Here is a 13,747-nt window from a genome sequence, read left to right on the forward strand (position 1 = left end):
ATCTGGCCAGCAACAGGCGACGAAATATGGGGCGTCTGTACGCGAGTGCAATAACGTGCTACGTGGCCGGCATAACCGCAGGCAAAGCAAATGGGCCGGTTGTCGGATGTGCGCCATCGGTTCGCCGGGGTAGGTCTTGTCCATGACACAAGAGCCGATGGACGGAACGGTGGCTGGAAAGGCTGCAGGGGGTGCTGGAGCTGAGTCTGAGAGGTCACGTCAACATACGTAGCCGGCATACCCGCTGCAAAGGATGGAGGTCGTGCGGCAGCTTCGGCGTAAGTCAGTGGGGCGGGCGCTTGAACGACTGGAGGCGGCCTGGCGACCACTTGGGCGTAACTTGGGGGTACAGGAGCCGGAAGCTGTTGTGGGTGGTACGCAGGCATGACTTCCGCTATTTCCTGCTCAATCGCTCGGCGGATGGGGGGAAAATAGTAGTGGCCGATTGTTGAGCAGCCGGTGGGTGGGCAAAGGGCAGGAGAGAGAACTGCTGTGCGATTTCCTCACGTATGAAGGACTTGAGGTCTGCCAGCAGTGCCACCTGGTCACAGCTCGCCTCCAAGCCTGCAAGCCCTGGATCTCGTGGTGTGGAGCGACGGGTCATAGAACGCTGCCGGCGGAGCTCCTCGTAGCTCTGGCACAGCGTGATGACCTCAGCTACTGTGCCTGGGTTTTTGGCAAGCAGCATCGTGAAGGCATCATTGGCAATGCCCTTCATGACGTTCCGGATCTTGTCTGATTCGGTCATGCTGTCGTTGAATTTCGTGCATAGGTCCAGGACATCTTCAATGTAACTGGTGAATGATTCACCGGCCTGCTGAGCGCGTTCGCGTAAGCGCTGCTCGGCTTGCAGCTTACGAACGGCAGGGCGGCCAAAAACGTTGGTGATAGCGGTCTTAAAATTGGACCAGGTTGCGAAATCAGACGCGTGGTTTTTATACCACATGCCAGCCACACCCGCGAGGTAGAAAACCAGGTTGCCGAGTTTACCTGCCTCGTCCCAATGATTGGGGACGCTGACGCGTTCGTACATGGCGAGCCAGTCCTCGACGTCGGTGCCACCCGCGCCGGTGAAGACAGGTGAGTCGCGGATGCGGGGGACACCGGAACATGGCGTCGGCGCAGGAGGAAGCGTTTGCTGGGCGGCGTCTTGTTGCATGGTTGAAGGCACGGTACGGGATCTAAGCTCCAAGGGCATCGAATGTGAACCGAAGATGTTTGAAGGGCACAGCACCTCCACCAAAATGTTAAGGCGTTTATTAGCCGGCCCACAGTGAGCAAGCACAATGGCGACAGTAACGGCCAAGCACGGGCTCTCAGCGCGAGCGGCGTCCTTGTTGGGTAGCCCCACTAGAAGGTACTCAAGAGTTCGACCCATTTCATAGTTCGGAGGTTTCGCTACAAATGTTTTTATTATCTTGACGCGGAAAACACAGGCGCGTTTGTTGGACGGTATTCCTGAACGTTGGCACACGCCCACTTTGGTTCTGTAGCCTTCTCTTCATTGCCACAGAAAGTTGGCCCCAAGTGTAGAATGTATCGGTGATGTCAGTTTGAAGTCGCTTTAAAATAATAAATTGTTGGGGTTTAACTTCTGAAAACCTCCATATGATTATGAGAGACCCCATACGGGCGGCTAGCGAATTTTTGACCACCTGAGGTTTTAAAGACGAAAGTCTTTCTTGGTGACCTTCGACGCAAAAATTTTGGTCTGTCTGTCTGTCTGTACGTTTGTCTGTGTGTCCGCTGTTAACAGCAAAGCGTACTGGAAATGGTCGACCCCATCCTCAGGGCCCACCAATGCTGTTCAAGATTTAGCGTTCATACTTGTGCAATTATCAAGTAAAAAAACCATTATCGCTAGATTCGGTCATTATCGCTCGATTTGGCCAAGGCGCGGTGAGTGAATTCGATCTATATAGGCGCGTCTTTCATGAAGTTTTCTCCAGCAGCCTTGAAATTATTGAGCGGAGCACTCGCACACTCGACCAATGACTGCCGTGAAGTAGAAAGATCTGCTTCCTGCTGGTCACTGAGGATGCTCTCGTCGCAAGACTTCTGTGACTGCGGTCTTTCAACTCTGGAATTAGGAGCAGAGAAAATGCTTGTTGCCAAGCAGCAGAGCTTTGCTCGGCCGCCTTTTATGGTGAGCTGAACTTCCCTAGACAAAAGATAATCGGCTCCCGAAACTACGTCCTCGTCTAAGCCCTCTAGTACAGGAACGACGGTTAGGGACTTAATCACAGCTTCGGTGTGTATCTGCAAATAGAGCGCACCGACAGGTAACGCGCCCCCAATAGTGCCGCGCAAGGGTGCCTTGGACCAAGGCTGAGGGCGAGTGGGGCATGGCGTCAATGTAGTGCAGTACGCGGAGTTCCAGTTTGAACCACAGCCATAAGCTCACTAATTCTGTCAACGCGGACTTGAATCATAGGAAGTGGCCACGTTCGGTGTTGAGTAGCTGAATGTCGCCCTTGTGGTGGTGTCACGACGTTGGTCCGGTCACTGAAACTAGGCGGACGCTCCTTTCTCTCGACTGACTGTGGGGAATATTCCGAGTCTGGTGTTTGTGTTAGCGGTAGTTTCCATACTTTCTGACGGTAAGCGGCAGTGCTCAAGTGTAGCCTCGACAATGTGCCCCTCCAGAGCTTCATTGTCGGTACCACTCAGGTTGGACTTGGCGGCGGCAGCGTGGTGAAGGTGCTTCCGACCGAAAGAAGCTATAAGCCTTGCGCTCCACTTCGTCCAGAACAGCTGACTTGTGCCCAGGAACCGGTGCCATGCCGCAGCCCTGTTACGAAGGTGGTCAAGGGCTACGCACCATTTCTCTAGAAGCCTCTTTTGACACGTGTTTGTTGTCACTTATTCATTTTTTTAATATGCAAAACTAACCATGTCGGAAGCAAGCACAATAGTCTTTGCAGCTTCCTTTCATCTTGTCCTGAGTTCACGATATAAAAATTGTTATGAACCACCGGCTAGCCCAGGCCCCCTCCCCTTTTACTGCTTAACACAGTGAAAAGGCTTTGATATCGTTTCATGTTAGCGGCTATAAAAATGTACCTCGACCAAAAAGCAGAATATCCAAAGAAGATCGTAACTACAGCATATCTGGTACCTGGAAATATCATATCGTGCAAAAAGTGAACAGAGCACTACCGTGGAACATTGCAATGGGGCGGCTCATTTAGTAGTTTCGGGACGTTAAACCAAAAGAATTATTATTCTTACTATTACAATCAGGAGAGAAGAAAAAGTATTCGCTCTAGTACAAAGTCCTTTCCATATTATAGGTTTGCGAAGTTTATGGCCATTATCCCTATAGGTAGACGTTTACTATGATATAAAGATTATGTAGATATACCAGAGAAAGCCATATTATAGACGTTAGACATGCTTGTATTGCAGGGCTCATAAGACATTTAACACGTGGGGTTCTACTGTACAAGGTCAATCTACTGTACTGACCTCGTAGAGTAGACGATCCTCAAATATTTCGCCATTATCGATATATGATTGCAGCAAATGGGAAGGAACCCACGTTTTTCAGGTCAGCAGCCAAGTGCCGCAGCCTCTACACCATCATTGTGGCAGCGATTGCATTCAGGGCGTAAAGAAAATTAGAGGCAACAAAAAATACTCCTAGTGTGCAGTTCTCGCCTCACCGCGGTAGTCTAGTGGCTAAGGTAGTCGGCTGCTGACCCGCCGGTCGCGGGTTTGAATCGCGGCTGCGGCGGCTGCATTTCCGATGGAGGCGGAAATGTTGTAGGCCCATGTGCTCACATTTGGGTGCACGTTAAACAACCCCAGGTGGTCGAAATTTCCGGAGCCTTGCATTAAGGCGTCTCTCATCATCATTTGGTAGTTTTGGGACGGTAAAAACCACATATCAATCAATTAGTGTGCAGTTCTCAAATGTAGAAGCCACTGATACGCTTGCTTACCTCAAGTAGCGGTGGAAATAGTAAATAAGCCAGTTTTTCTGGCCATTAACTTTTTTGAGGTACGTCAGATTTGCATATCCCACGAGGAGACCACTGAAACAAGAAAAAAAGTAGTTTAGCTGCAAAGGGGACCTAATAAATAAGATAGCAGCAAAATGTAATAGTAAATCAACGTTTAATGGTTTTTCGTTCATCTTGTGCTCTCCACAATATACTGTTGTAACGGAATACGGCCGCTCCACGGTTAGAAGCTGATTCCGTGCTGCCTAGTAAGTGTGGAGAGCACATTGCGTAGAAAAGTAAACGATCTATTGGCTGATATCCATCAAAAAATATTGTGTGATACTGCTCTCAACTACGCCCTCATTATCAATGTACGCAAAGCAAAGCTTCCCAAAAGCTGCAAGATGATGGCTGCCCCATCAAAGTTGTGACTAAATTGACGCAGCCACACCCATCTCTGCTAGCATGCGACTGAAAGAGACCATCTTTTTGGATAGCCCAAGGTAGGCACGCGTTCGGCTCTTTTGTTTTAGGGCTGGCTCGAAAGGAGTTTGACCATGGTGTCCTCCTTAGCTGACGTTGTCCCTTCTGAAAGCTTTGCCAAAGCGCGGTGGAGTTTATTCGCCGTATTCATAGAACTCTGTCGACGCTTAACGCTAACTCAGTTTGCCCTCACTCAAAAACTGAGGCATGCTGGTCGCTGGTTGTGAGATTGTGAAGCATTGTCGCAAGAAGTTTCTTCTCTTAAAGTGGATTCACATGAGGAAACCGAGGAGAATTTTTCGCAGCGGATGGCGCACCACGTGACATGAGCGTCATCGAAACTTGCCGTCCTCGCTTCATTTGCTCTCCTCCGATCGTGGCACGGGTAGAATTGTGTCGCCGCTATTTCGATACCTGCCTTTGGCGGCTGTCTGCTGTCGATCAAGGTGATTCAGCGTCAAATATGTCAGCATTGGTTGGATTAGCGTGGCTAGGAAGCAGGCGGATGGATTAAAATCCACATGCTTTAGTTTAGCGGCAATGACCGAATGTGTTTCGTGGGACTGTAGCAGAGGCGAGTGGTTTTGGGTGGTCTTGTTGGTGGATTCGTGGTTTTCATTCACCACATAAGCGCGCTGCAAAAGCGCGCATGACCACATAAGCGCGCTGCATAAGCATAGGAGTCGAGAGTATGCACAAGGATTCCGCAAGCGTAGCTGTGTGCATGCGACGCGTCCACTGCTGCACCCGATTAAACTAATCACGTTGCTATTTTGTCCGCGGAGCAGAGCAATTTGCCCTCGCGTGTGAATCTACCTTTAGTGGAGTGTCACAGCATGTCATTGCTCACAAGGACGGGCTATAGCGACGTTCTTGTTGTGTTTATCTGCCCGTAGAAGGTTGAAGCCCGTTTTGTTTTCCTGTCACTTCTTGGAGCGGGCTTGGGACTGCGTTTTGTGGTGTTGCAGCAAGGAATAAAGTGTTCCTCATTCTACCGAGAGCAGCACAGTGTATTTAGGACGCTTCGCACGGTGCCTTCGTGTAACTAATGAATGTGTGCAGATGTGTGCTAATTCGCGCAAGGCACTGACAAACGCACTTCTGTTGCGCACTAAGTCATAATCCATACTAATGGCCGTACTGAGATAGGTGCACACTACAGAGCCATTTTTTTAATTAACGGGTGAAGACGAGTATTCACGCCATTGAGCAAAAATAAGTGGACAGAATGTACTTTGAAAGCTCATTCTTGCTGTCAAACTTGACTGATCCAGTGAAGGAATGAGGTGTGGGAAGTACCAGTGCACAATTGTGAGCCTCAATAATCTCTGAAAAACCAACTAAGGCTTATGTGTAGCTATCTGCTCCTTTTATTTATCAATAGCAATAGATGACTGTTAGCAATAGATGTTGGAATGTAAGAGATATCCGCACTCAACCTGGCTGCTAGTGTGTGCCATAACAACTATTTCATTCCCACTTTCATTTGCACCATGTCTGTGCACACCTTTAAATTCGTTGAGAATCTTGGCGTGGCATCGTTTGCATAAATTAACAAGTGAACTGTGGAGATTAGAAATGCAAGTTATCAGTGATAGCTAGTTTTCTCAGAGCGTTTGCTCCTCAGTCGGTGTAAAGTTTATCAATGGTATAAATAAAGGGTCTTAGGTATTCGCAGGTAATGTTGTTTCTCATCACGTGATGATTTACACTTTTTAAAAAGACGTTTATTAACATCCTGCAGACAACAGCTTGTATCCTAGTTAAGTGGATCATCTCACAGTCATGACACGTGGCAGACAGGTCTCAGCAAATGCAAAAATTGTGTAAATCTTGAAGAACGGAAAACGTGTGCCTCTATGCAGCGGAATGTCTACTATTCTGTTTTCCGGTAGGAAAGAAGTTGCTTGAGAAGAGCAGAAGGTCATACAGACTATCAACCACGTGATGACCAAATACGTACGGTTGTCTCGATCAGTGAGGTTTGTGCACATTAGGCAATTTAATTTCATTCCTTTAGTACGCATTTCGTTAGTTCTACTTGTCACTTCTCTTGGTTCTTTTTGATGGGGCTGCTGAGTGATTCAGTGGCTATGCTGTTTCTTGTGAAAAAAAATGTGTGCGTTTACAGTTGATGCTAATTTTCTGAGACGTATCGACGAGCTCATGAGACATGATGTGCGTTCAATTGAAAGACGTCTAGCATTGAGGCAAGTACTTATTATTGAACATGAAGCATGTTTCCCTTTTGCTGCCTTTCGCTGTATTCGACCATGCCTGACATTTCGATGGTTTAACTTATGTAAAATGACTTTAATTCAGCTAACTTAGTTTATCTTCAAGCAATGTTGATAATACAGCATCAGGAATGGCGTTTTTCACCAATATACGTATAGCAATAATCAATGCATTGAATAAGACGTATATGCATTACTAGACGTGCTAGTTCATGTGCTTGTGCTCAACATACCCAACGAACAAAAACGTATCCACTGCCAAAGTTCCTCGATCAATAATTGTCGTCGTCAGGTGATTTTTGTACAGTTCATGTGAGTTGCCTGCAATTGAAAGATCGTGTGAGCTCCGTAGGAAACGTAAACGTAAGTTTCTGCAATACATTGTGCTATTTCACCTTTTTTTTTTGTAGAGTCACCTCACATTTTTCATTAGCTGATGGGCAGGTTTGCTACCCGTGCATATCACACACTTTCATGGCTTGGAATTTTCGCAGATACGTGTAGCCAACAAAGCAAGTGTGCAAGTCGGTCGCGCATAATTTCGCCAAAAACGGCATACTTCTGCATCTCAGAAAACTTTCTCAAATGGATTTTCTTTTTCTCTAGTTTTCATTGTTTTACTCCTGCCCCATTTTTCTAAGCATGGTACTTGCGTTTTAATAATATCTTTGAGTGAACAACTTTTGGCTACTACTATTCGTGCATCGATTTTAACTTTTCGTATCGAGTTTATATTCATTGCACATATTCACCATGCAATTAGAGCGTCCTCTATCGGTGTCGCTGACCACTAAGCGTTTCATCAAATGGCCAAAGTTCTAGAAGCTGCCATGTAGTAATGCCACTCAGAACATTCTGGCACGACATTATATGGATATATATTTATGCAGCATGACGTAAATCATGGATGAGTGTGAATTTTTACAATCTTTTTAGTAGGCAATCTCTTACATTTATATTTTCATAAAAATAAGAATGCTTTGATACGTACGGAAAACTGCGATGTCACGAGAAATATATCGATTGTGGATACAAACAATCCATGCAATGCTGAAAAACCTCAGCCCATTCAAGACGGTCAATGATCCCGCCATCGAGATCTCGCTTCCAAACAGTCTGGCGCCATTTTCAAGTAGAGAGAAGCAAAGAAGTGCCTTGCGGGTTTTTGGACCAAATGATCCTTCTATGAAGAAGACACAGTGATGGACTGTTATTGACAGGTACACATAAAGAACGCTCGTCAACTTCACAAAAAAAAAACACTGTAAGCTTTTATGAGCCAGAACTAGACCGTGACATTAGAATCTGTCTCATAGCTGGGTAGGCTAGTTCAGTTTGTGTATTTTACGTACTTGAACGTGCATCCAAGTTGAGGTGAACATATGTGTTTACCAAGGAGCTCTTCAAAGCCAAAGTAAGTTGCTGAGGATCATTGTTGCCCTTGTTAGCCCAGCTGCGAAGGCCGAGTCGGGCGAGTTGGAAAGCGTGGGTTAAGACAAAGTGGTGACACAAAACCGTACTGTAGCAAGTAGAGTGTGGTGAAAAAATACTAGCAAGGTGTAGAGGGTGAAACTGAGAAGGAGAGCAAAGGTGACATTTAGTGGAAGCAGGGTGACCAACAGGTGCAGTCGACCAATCATAGCACTCCCTCAAGCACTTGTGGTGCTGTTGAGAGGGCATAACTAGCGTAGTCGAAAACCGAGGAAAGGCACCATGACTTTAACCGGAATAGCTGTGCCGTGAGCCCTATTTATTTATTTTAAAATACAGCAGTTTTATACAGGGTTATTTCAAGAAGGGGGTACATTTACATGAATAAAGTATACTGATTACAAGCTTGAACAATCATAGCACAGAAAAAAACAGTGATTATTCATACCAATCCGTCTAAAAAATCCGACAATAAAAATTTACGAATTGCACCTTTAAATAACTCTAGGAAAATAACTATTCTTAAAAACGCTGCTGTGCGTAAAGAAAGGCTTTATTGTCGGCTGTTGTTACATCGAGTTGAAAGAGTATTAGCATTTGAGATGTAAAAATGAAAGAGTATTAGCATTTCAGATCTGAGGATAGTCGACAAGATGAGTGAATAAACGAATGCAATAGCTTCAAGGAATCGGTATCTCGTCTGGTGGATAAGAGAGGGAGTTTCGAAAAATACATTGGTAATGAAAGTAAAAAATTACGATCGTAGCGATGAAAATTAAGCCAATCGCCTTCAATTGTACAAATTCAATTTTGTTGACATCACGTGTTTTATACGGGTTTCAGACACATGAAACATATTCTAGTATAGGGCGTATAAAGGTTTTGTAGAGCAGTAACTTACTGCACTTCAAAGATTTAGATGACGTACGGCAAAGGTAACCTAATTTTTCAGTGCTTTGGAAGTGATGTAATCGATATGCAGCGACCGTTGCAAATTGTGTGACAAGATAATTGTTCAAGCTGTGCATGAGTTTTGGCATCGCCGGTTCATTAAAAACCTGCTGCCCTGGCTATGAGTCAAAACAACGCCTGTGTGACGATGGGCTGAACACCGCAGCCGCTATGCTGCAACACTATGTTTTGCAAGTTATCGTTTTTCGCTGTTGGAATCGTCAGACAGTAGGAATCAAACGTGGAACCTAAAACATTGACAAAGTTTTGAATTGCTTGTTAGTTTATGAAGCGGCCAAGAAATTACGAGACCAAAGGAAAAGAATCATGGCATGCGCGATATATGCACATGATTTATTGACTCCTATATCCTGTTTAGAAAATGCACTGCAACCACGCACATGAAGGTCAGTGTGATATTCAGTATGCTTCATTGAAAATCTAAGCACAGATTAAAGCATGGGGAAGAAATGGGAAGGACGCCCACAACTTATTTACCCTAAAAGCTTTATTGTAGAAGAAATAAAATATAGACTCAACTAGCACCCGTGTAACAAGCTTACATTCGTACAATTTCTAAGTGCCAGAAAGCCACTTTCAAACAACACACCTTTTTTTTTTGTCCAAAAAGATGAAGAACACTTGGTATATTTTCGACATTGCCCCACTAGTCTAGTGTTAGTGACGCACAAGCGTTGATTAAAAGTCACAGAGTTGAACCTCGGCTGCGCTGGCTGCGCTTTCGTGAAATCGAAATTATTTGAGGCTCGCGTACTTAAATTTGGATTCGCGTTCTTGATTACTAGCTGGTCAAAATCGCCGGGGCCCTCCATTACACAGTTCCTCAAGGTTATATAGGGTTATAGGACGTTAGGTACCAGCTAGTAATGCACCAAAGTTATTACTAATATTACCAATATAAATCGTAGTATTGGCTTTTAACGTGCAATTGACACGTTGTAACTCCCTTCTATGAATATGGAACGCTTCAGTATTTTGATTTTAAGCATGCGTGATACGCAAGGGGCTGCACTAATGTTTTCCTTCAGCTTACATTGATGCAGCGACTAGACTGACCACATGAACCTTGCTGGCTTTTGTAAAAAGTTTGTCGCACAATTTGCGTATCTTGCTTCCATTTTGCAAGTTACTAAGTCAGCGAGGCTGAGTCAAAGATTCGAAATAAGAAGTTTTATTCCTATTTAGGAATTATAACACTACTTAGCTCCTGATTTTGCATGAAATCAGCCCTAAGGTTAAATTTTTTCTGCTCATGATATAAAAAAATGCCAAATCATACAATCCTATATTCGCGCGTGCGATTTGCGAGATTCCTACAACTCTGCGTACAACTTTCATGATTTGGCCGGTGCTGTTCACGGTGGTGATCAGCCGGTAAAGTGGTGATCGCCTGTGCAGCCGCTAACAACTGGTCTATCACCGTGAAGCCATCACTATCACCGCTAGCCTGTCGCCCTTAGGTCAATCATTTCAAGAGGAACAATAGGAAACACTACAACCACAATCAGACTACATAACAAATTGAATTGAATTAAATTCAATTCAATTTTATTTACCACAAAACAATCTGGAGGGACACCTGGGCAAAAAGCTGTCACAGCAGCTTGACGAAGACCAAGGGTCCCTTACATGGCAATAGCACATATATGGCACTTGTCAACAAGTGTTATTGCATGGCATTCAAATCGAAATCATTCTACGTACAGATCAGCACACATCACGCGTACACATAAAATGTAACAATGACACTTCGTACAAGAATAAAGGGAAATGCGCTATTATGAAGATAAAAAGTGCTCGCTCAGATTTTTTTTTATTTCATGCAGTTGTGTGTTTGTACCGGTGGAGTATGGTTGGATTAATATGAGCTAGTGACAGCAGGCTGTAGTTGTTCCGACACCAAGCACCTTCGATTGTTCAGGGTTGCGTGTGTGTTTCGTGTTGTGTTGCGGTGGTAACTTTGCGAGTGACGTAAAGTGACGTAAGGCTGCCGAATTCCACTGTCTTATCAGAATGTGTACCTTCTTTCTTGAAGGGCCCAAAGGATGTCGTGTATAAAGACGTATAGTTTATATTTTCCTTGTTCTGTGTCCTCAAGAGCAGAGTGCTTTGGCTATTTCTTGTCATTGATTGTCATGTATATTAGAAGTTGTGCAGGGAGTACCTATTTTTCTGTATGTATATTGGTTTTTTTCCACCCCTGTTATAGCCCAAATAGGGCTGACAGTATAATAAATTGAAATGAATGAAATGAAGTAGTTTTTAACATTTTGGGGTGAGAAGAACAATTTTTCTGTTAATGTACATTCATACAGCCTGTCAACGCGGTGTAATTTGTGTTTGAAAAATAGACTATGTGGGGCTGAAAGTCGCTTAACATTTCGTTGTAGCGGGGAATTTTCTTTTGAATTGTTACAATGTTGCATTTTGAAGTTTTTGCCTAGACAATGTAACAAAAGTAAACACACACACATACAGACACACACACACGCACACATATATATATATATATATATATATATATATATATATATATATATATATATATATATATATATATATATATATATATATATATATATATATATGAAGATAGAGAGAGAGATAAGAGACAATAATGCGAAGGAAGGTATAGGGGAAGTTATTGGGCCAATTGTAATGCAAATGAGAAGAAAAAGAAGTGGGTGAAAAGATAACTTGCGTGGGCAGGATCCAAACCTGCGACATTCGAATAACGGGTTCGATGCTCTACCACTGAGCTACCACGACAACTATCCCCTCAGCCACTTTATTGGGTATCTATGTCAATTTTAGCGCGGGAGTGTCAGTCAGCGCCACTAGTAGCCATGGTGGCGAGTGTGGGACACTCTCTATGAGCCTGTTTGTCGTCATGTAGCACGTGAACTTATTACTAGCTGGCAGCTGACCAATAGTCCCCCGTATGCAGCCTAAAGGCACCAAGTCTGCCAGTACGAGACCCTCGTAACGTATAAGAGACACAAGTGTATACGTAAGGGCTCGTTTTTTTGTGTTTTACACAATATTGATGAGATCTAACAGACAATAATGCCAAGGAAGGTATAGAGGAAGTTATTAAGCCAATTGTAATGTAAATGAGAATCAAAAAATGTGGGTGAAAAGATAACTTGCCATGAGCAGGATATATAAATTGAAGCGGTATGAGCCTTTGGACAGAAGATGAAGAAGCGCGAGGGCCGGGGCAGGAGAGAAGAGGAGGATGAAGTGAAAAATAAAGCAGATTAAGATGGACGCCAGTTCCATACTGAAGCTTTAATGCTGTTCCGTTATTTTAAGTAGGAACACTACATTATTTTGGCGCAGCCGACAGGATGGTATGGCGCACAGAACTTGATCGATACATTGTGATCTCGAGCCCATCTTACTAGCTTTTCACTCTTGAACGCGGGGCCGTTATCGCATACGATTGTCCGCGTAGTTCTAAACATGTCCCTTTCGAGAAGGGTTATGACGCTATTTGCATCTTCTTTTCCTGCTCGTGCCGCGACCATCCTGGTGCATTCATCTATGGCCAGCAGAAAAGCTTGCGTTTTTCTGACTCCTTCCCGTTTCTTGTTAAGTTCGGCGAAATCCAGGTGAACTACTTCAAAAGGCACGTTCGAGTGGCAAGGTAGTATCATGGTGTCCGTAGGCTGTTTATACTTGACTTTGTGTACTTGACACACATGGCATGAACGAACGTACTGACTAACGTCTTTCTTCATGTGAGGCCACGTAAACCTCTTGACCAACTTGTTGTAGGTACGCCAAAAGCCGTCGTGTCCTCCAGATTCTGGGCTATCGTGGTACAAGTAAAGCACTTTGGAAACAAGAGTTGGTGGGACTTGATACCGACCTTCCGTAAAAACCAGTTGTTCTGAGCCTTCCCACAGCTTCACTTCATTGATTTCTTCAGATTTTTCTGTGTTGTTTTGTACCATCAATCTTGATAGAGCATCTGCATCGGTTAAAAGCGGTCCGGGTCGGTGCGAGATGGTAAAGTCAAATTGCTGCAAGTAATTCACCCATCTGGCGATACGCCCTTTAGTTTGGGTCATATTCAAGAGATGAGTGAGTGCCTGGTGATCGGTGAACAAAGTGAACTTCGTACCTTCCAGGTACGTGCGGAAGTAGTCAACGGCCTTCAGAACCGCCAGTGCTTCTTTTTCCGTAGTAGTGTAGTTTGTTTCAGACGGCTTGAAAGTGTAACTGTAGTAACCGACTACGTGTCGCTTTTCTCGGCCAGATGCTTCAATACATTTTTGATACAACACTGCACCAGTCCCATAATGTGAGGCGTCAGTGTTCAATTCAAAGGGTAAAGTGAAATCTGGTATACGCAGAACGGGGTCAGAAGAAATTCTGTGCACCAAGTCACGGTAGACTCTCTCACATTCGTCACTCCATTCAAAGGGAACTTCTTTCTGCGTTAAGCGCGTGAGGCATCTAGTTTTGACAGCAAAGTCCTTTATGAAAGATCGGAAATGTCCTGCCAATCCCAAAAACACACGCAGTGAATGGACGTCATATGGTTTCTTCAACTGGGAGATCTTCTCGACGGACTCTTGTTTTGTGCTTTTGGTGTTCCCATCGAAGACTCTTCCAAGAAACACCACTTTTTGTTGAAAGAATACACTCTTCTTAAAATTAACCTTGAGA

The 13,747-nt window shown here is 44.4% G+C and overlaps 1 protein-coding gene across 1 annotated transcript in view; it reads right to left on the reverse strand.

The window, feature by feature from the left end:
* LOC119187085 (nose resistant to fluoxetine protein 6) overlaps nt 1-13,747 on the reverse strand; it is a 48,741-nt gene that overhangs the window by 20,359 nt on the left and 14,635 nt on the right. Inside the window, exons 7-9 of the mRNA XM_075871171.1 lie at nt 7,659-7,850; nt 6,901-6,988; nt 3,945-4,037 (exon numbers count right to left, since the gene is read on the reverse strand). Coding sequence (XP_075727286.1) covers nt 3,945-4,037; nt 6,901-6,988; nt 7,659-7,850 — 373 coding nt within the window. The remainder of the gene's footprint in view (nt 1-3,944; nt 4,038-6,900; nt 6,989-7,658; nt 7,851-13,747) is intronic.

This window comes from Rhipicephalus microplus, chromosome 1, assembly GCF_043290135.1.
Source record: "Rhipicephalus microplus isolate Deutch F79 chromosome 1, USDA_Rmic, whole genome shotgun sequence".
In the NCBI taxonomy this organism is placed as follows: Eukaryota; Metazoa; Arthropoda; class Arachnida; order Ixodida; family Ixodidae; genus Rhipicephalus; species Rhipicephalus microplus.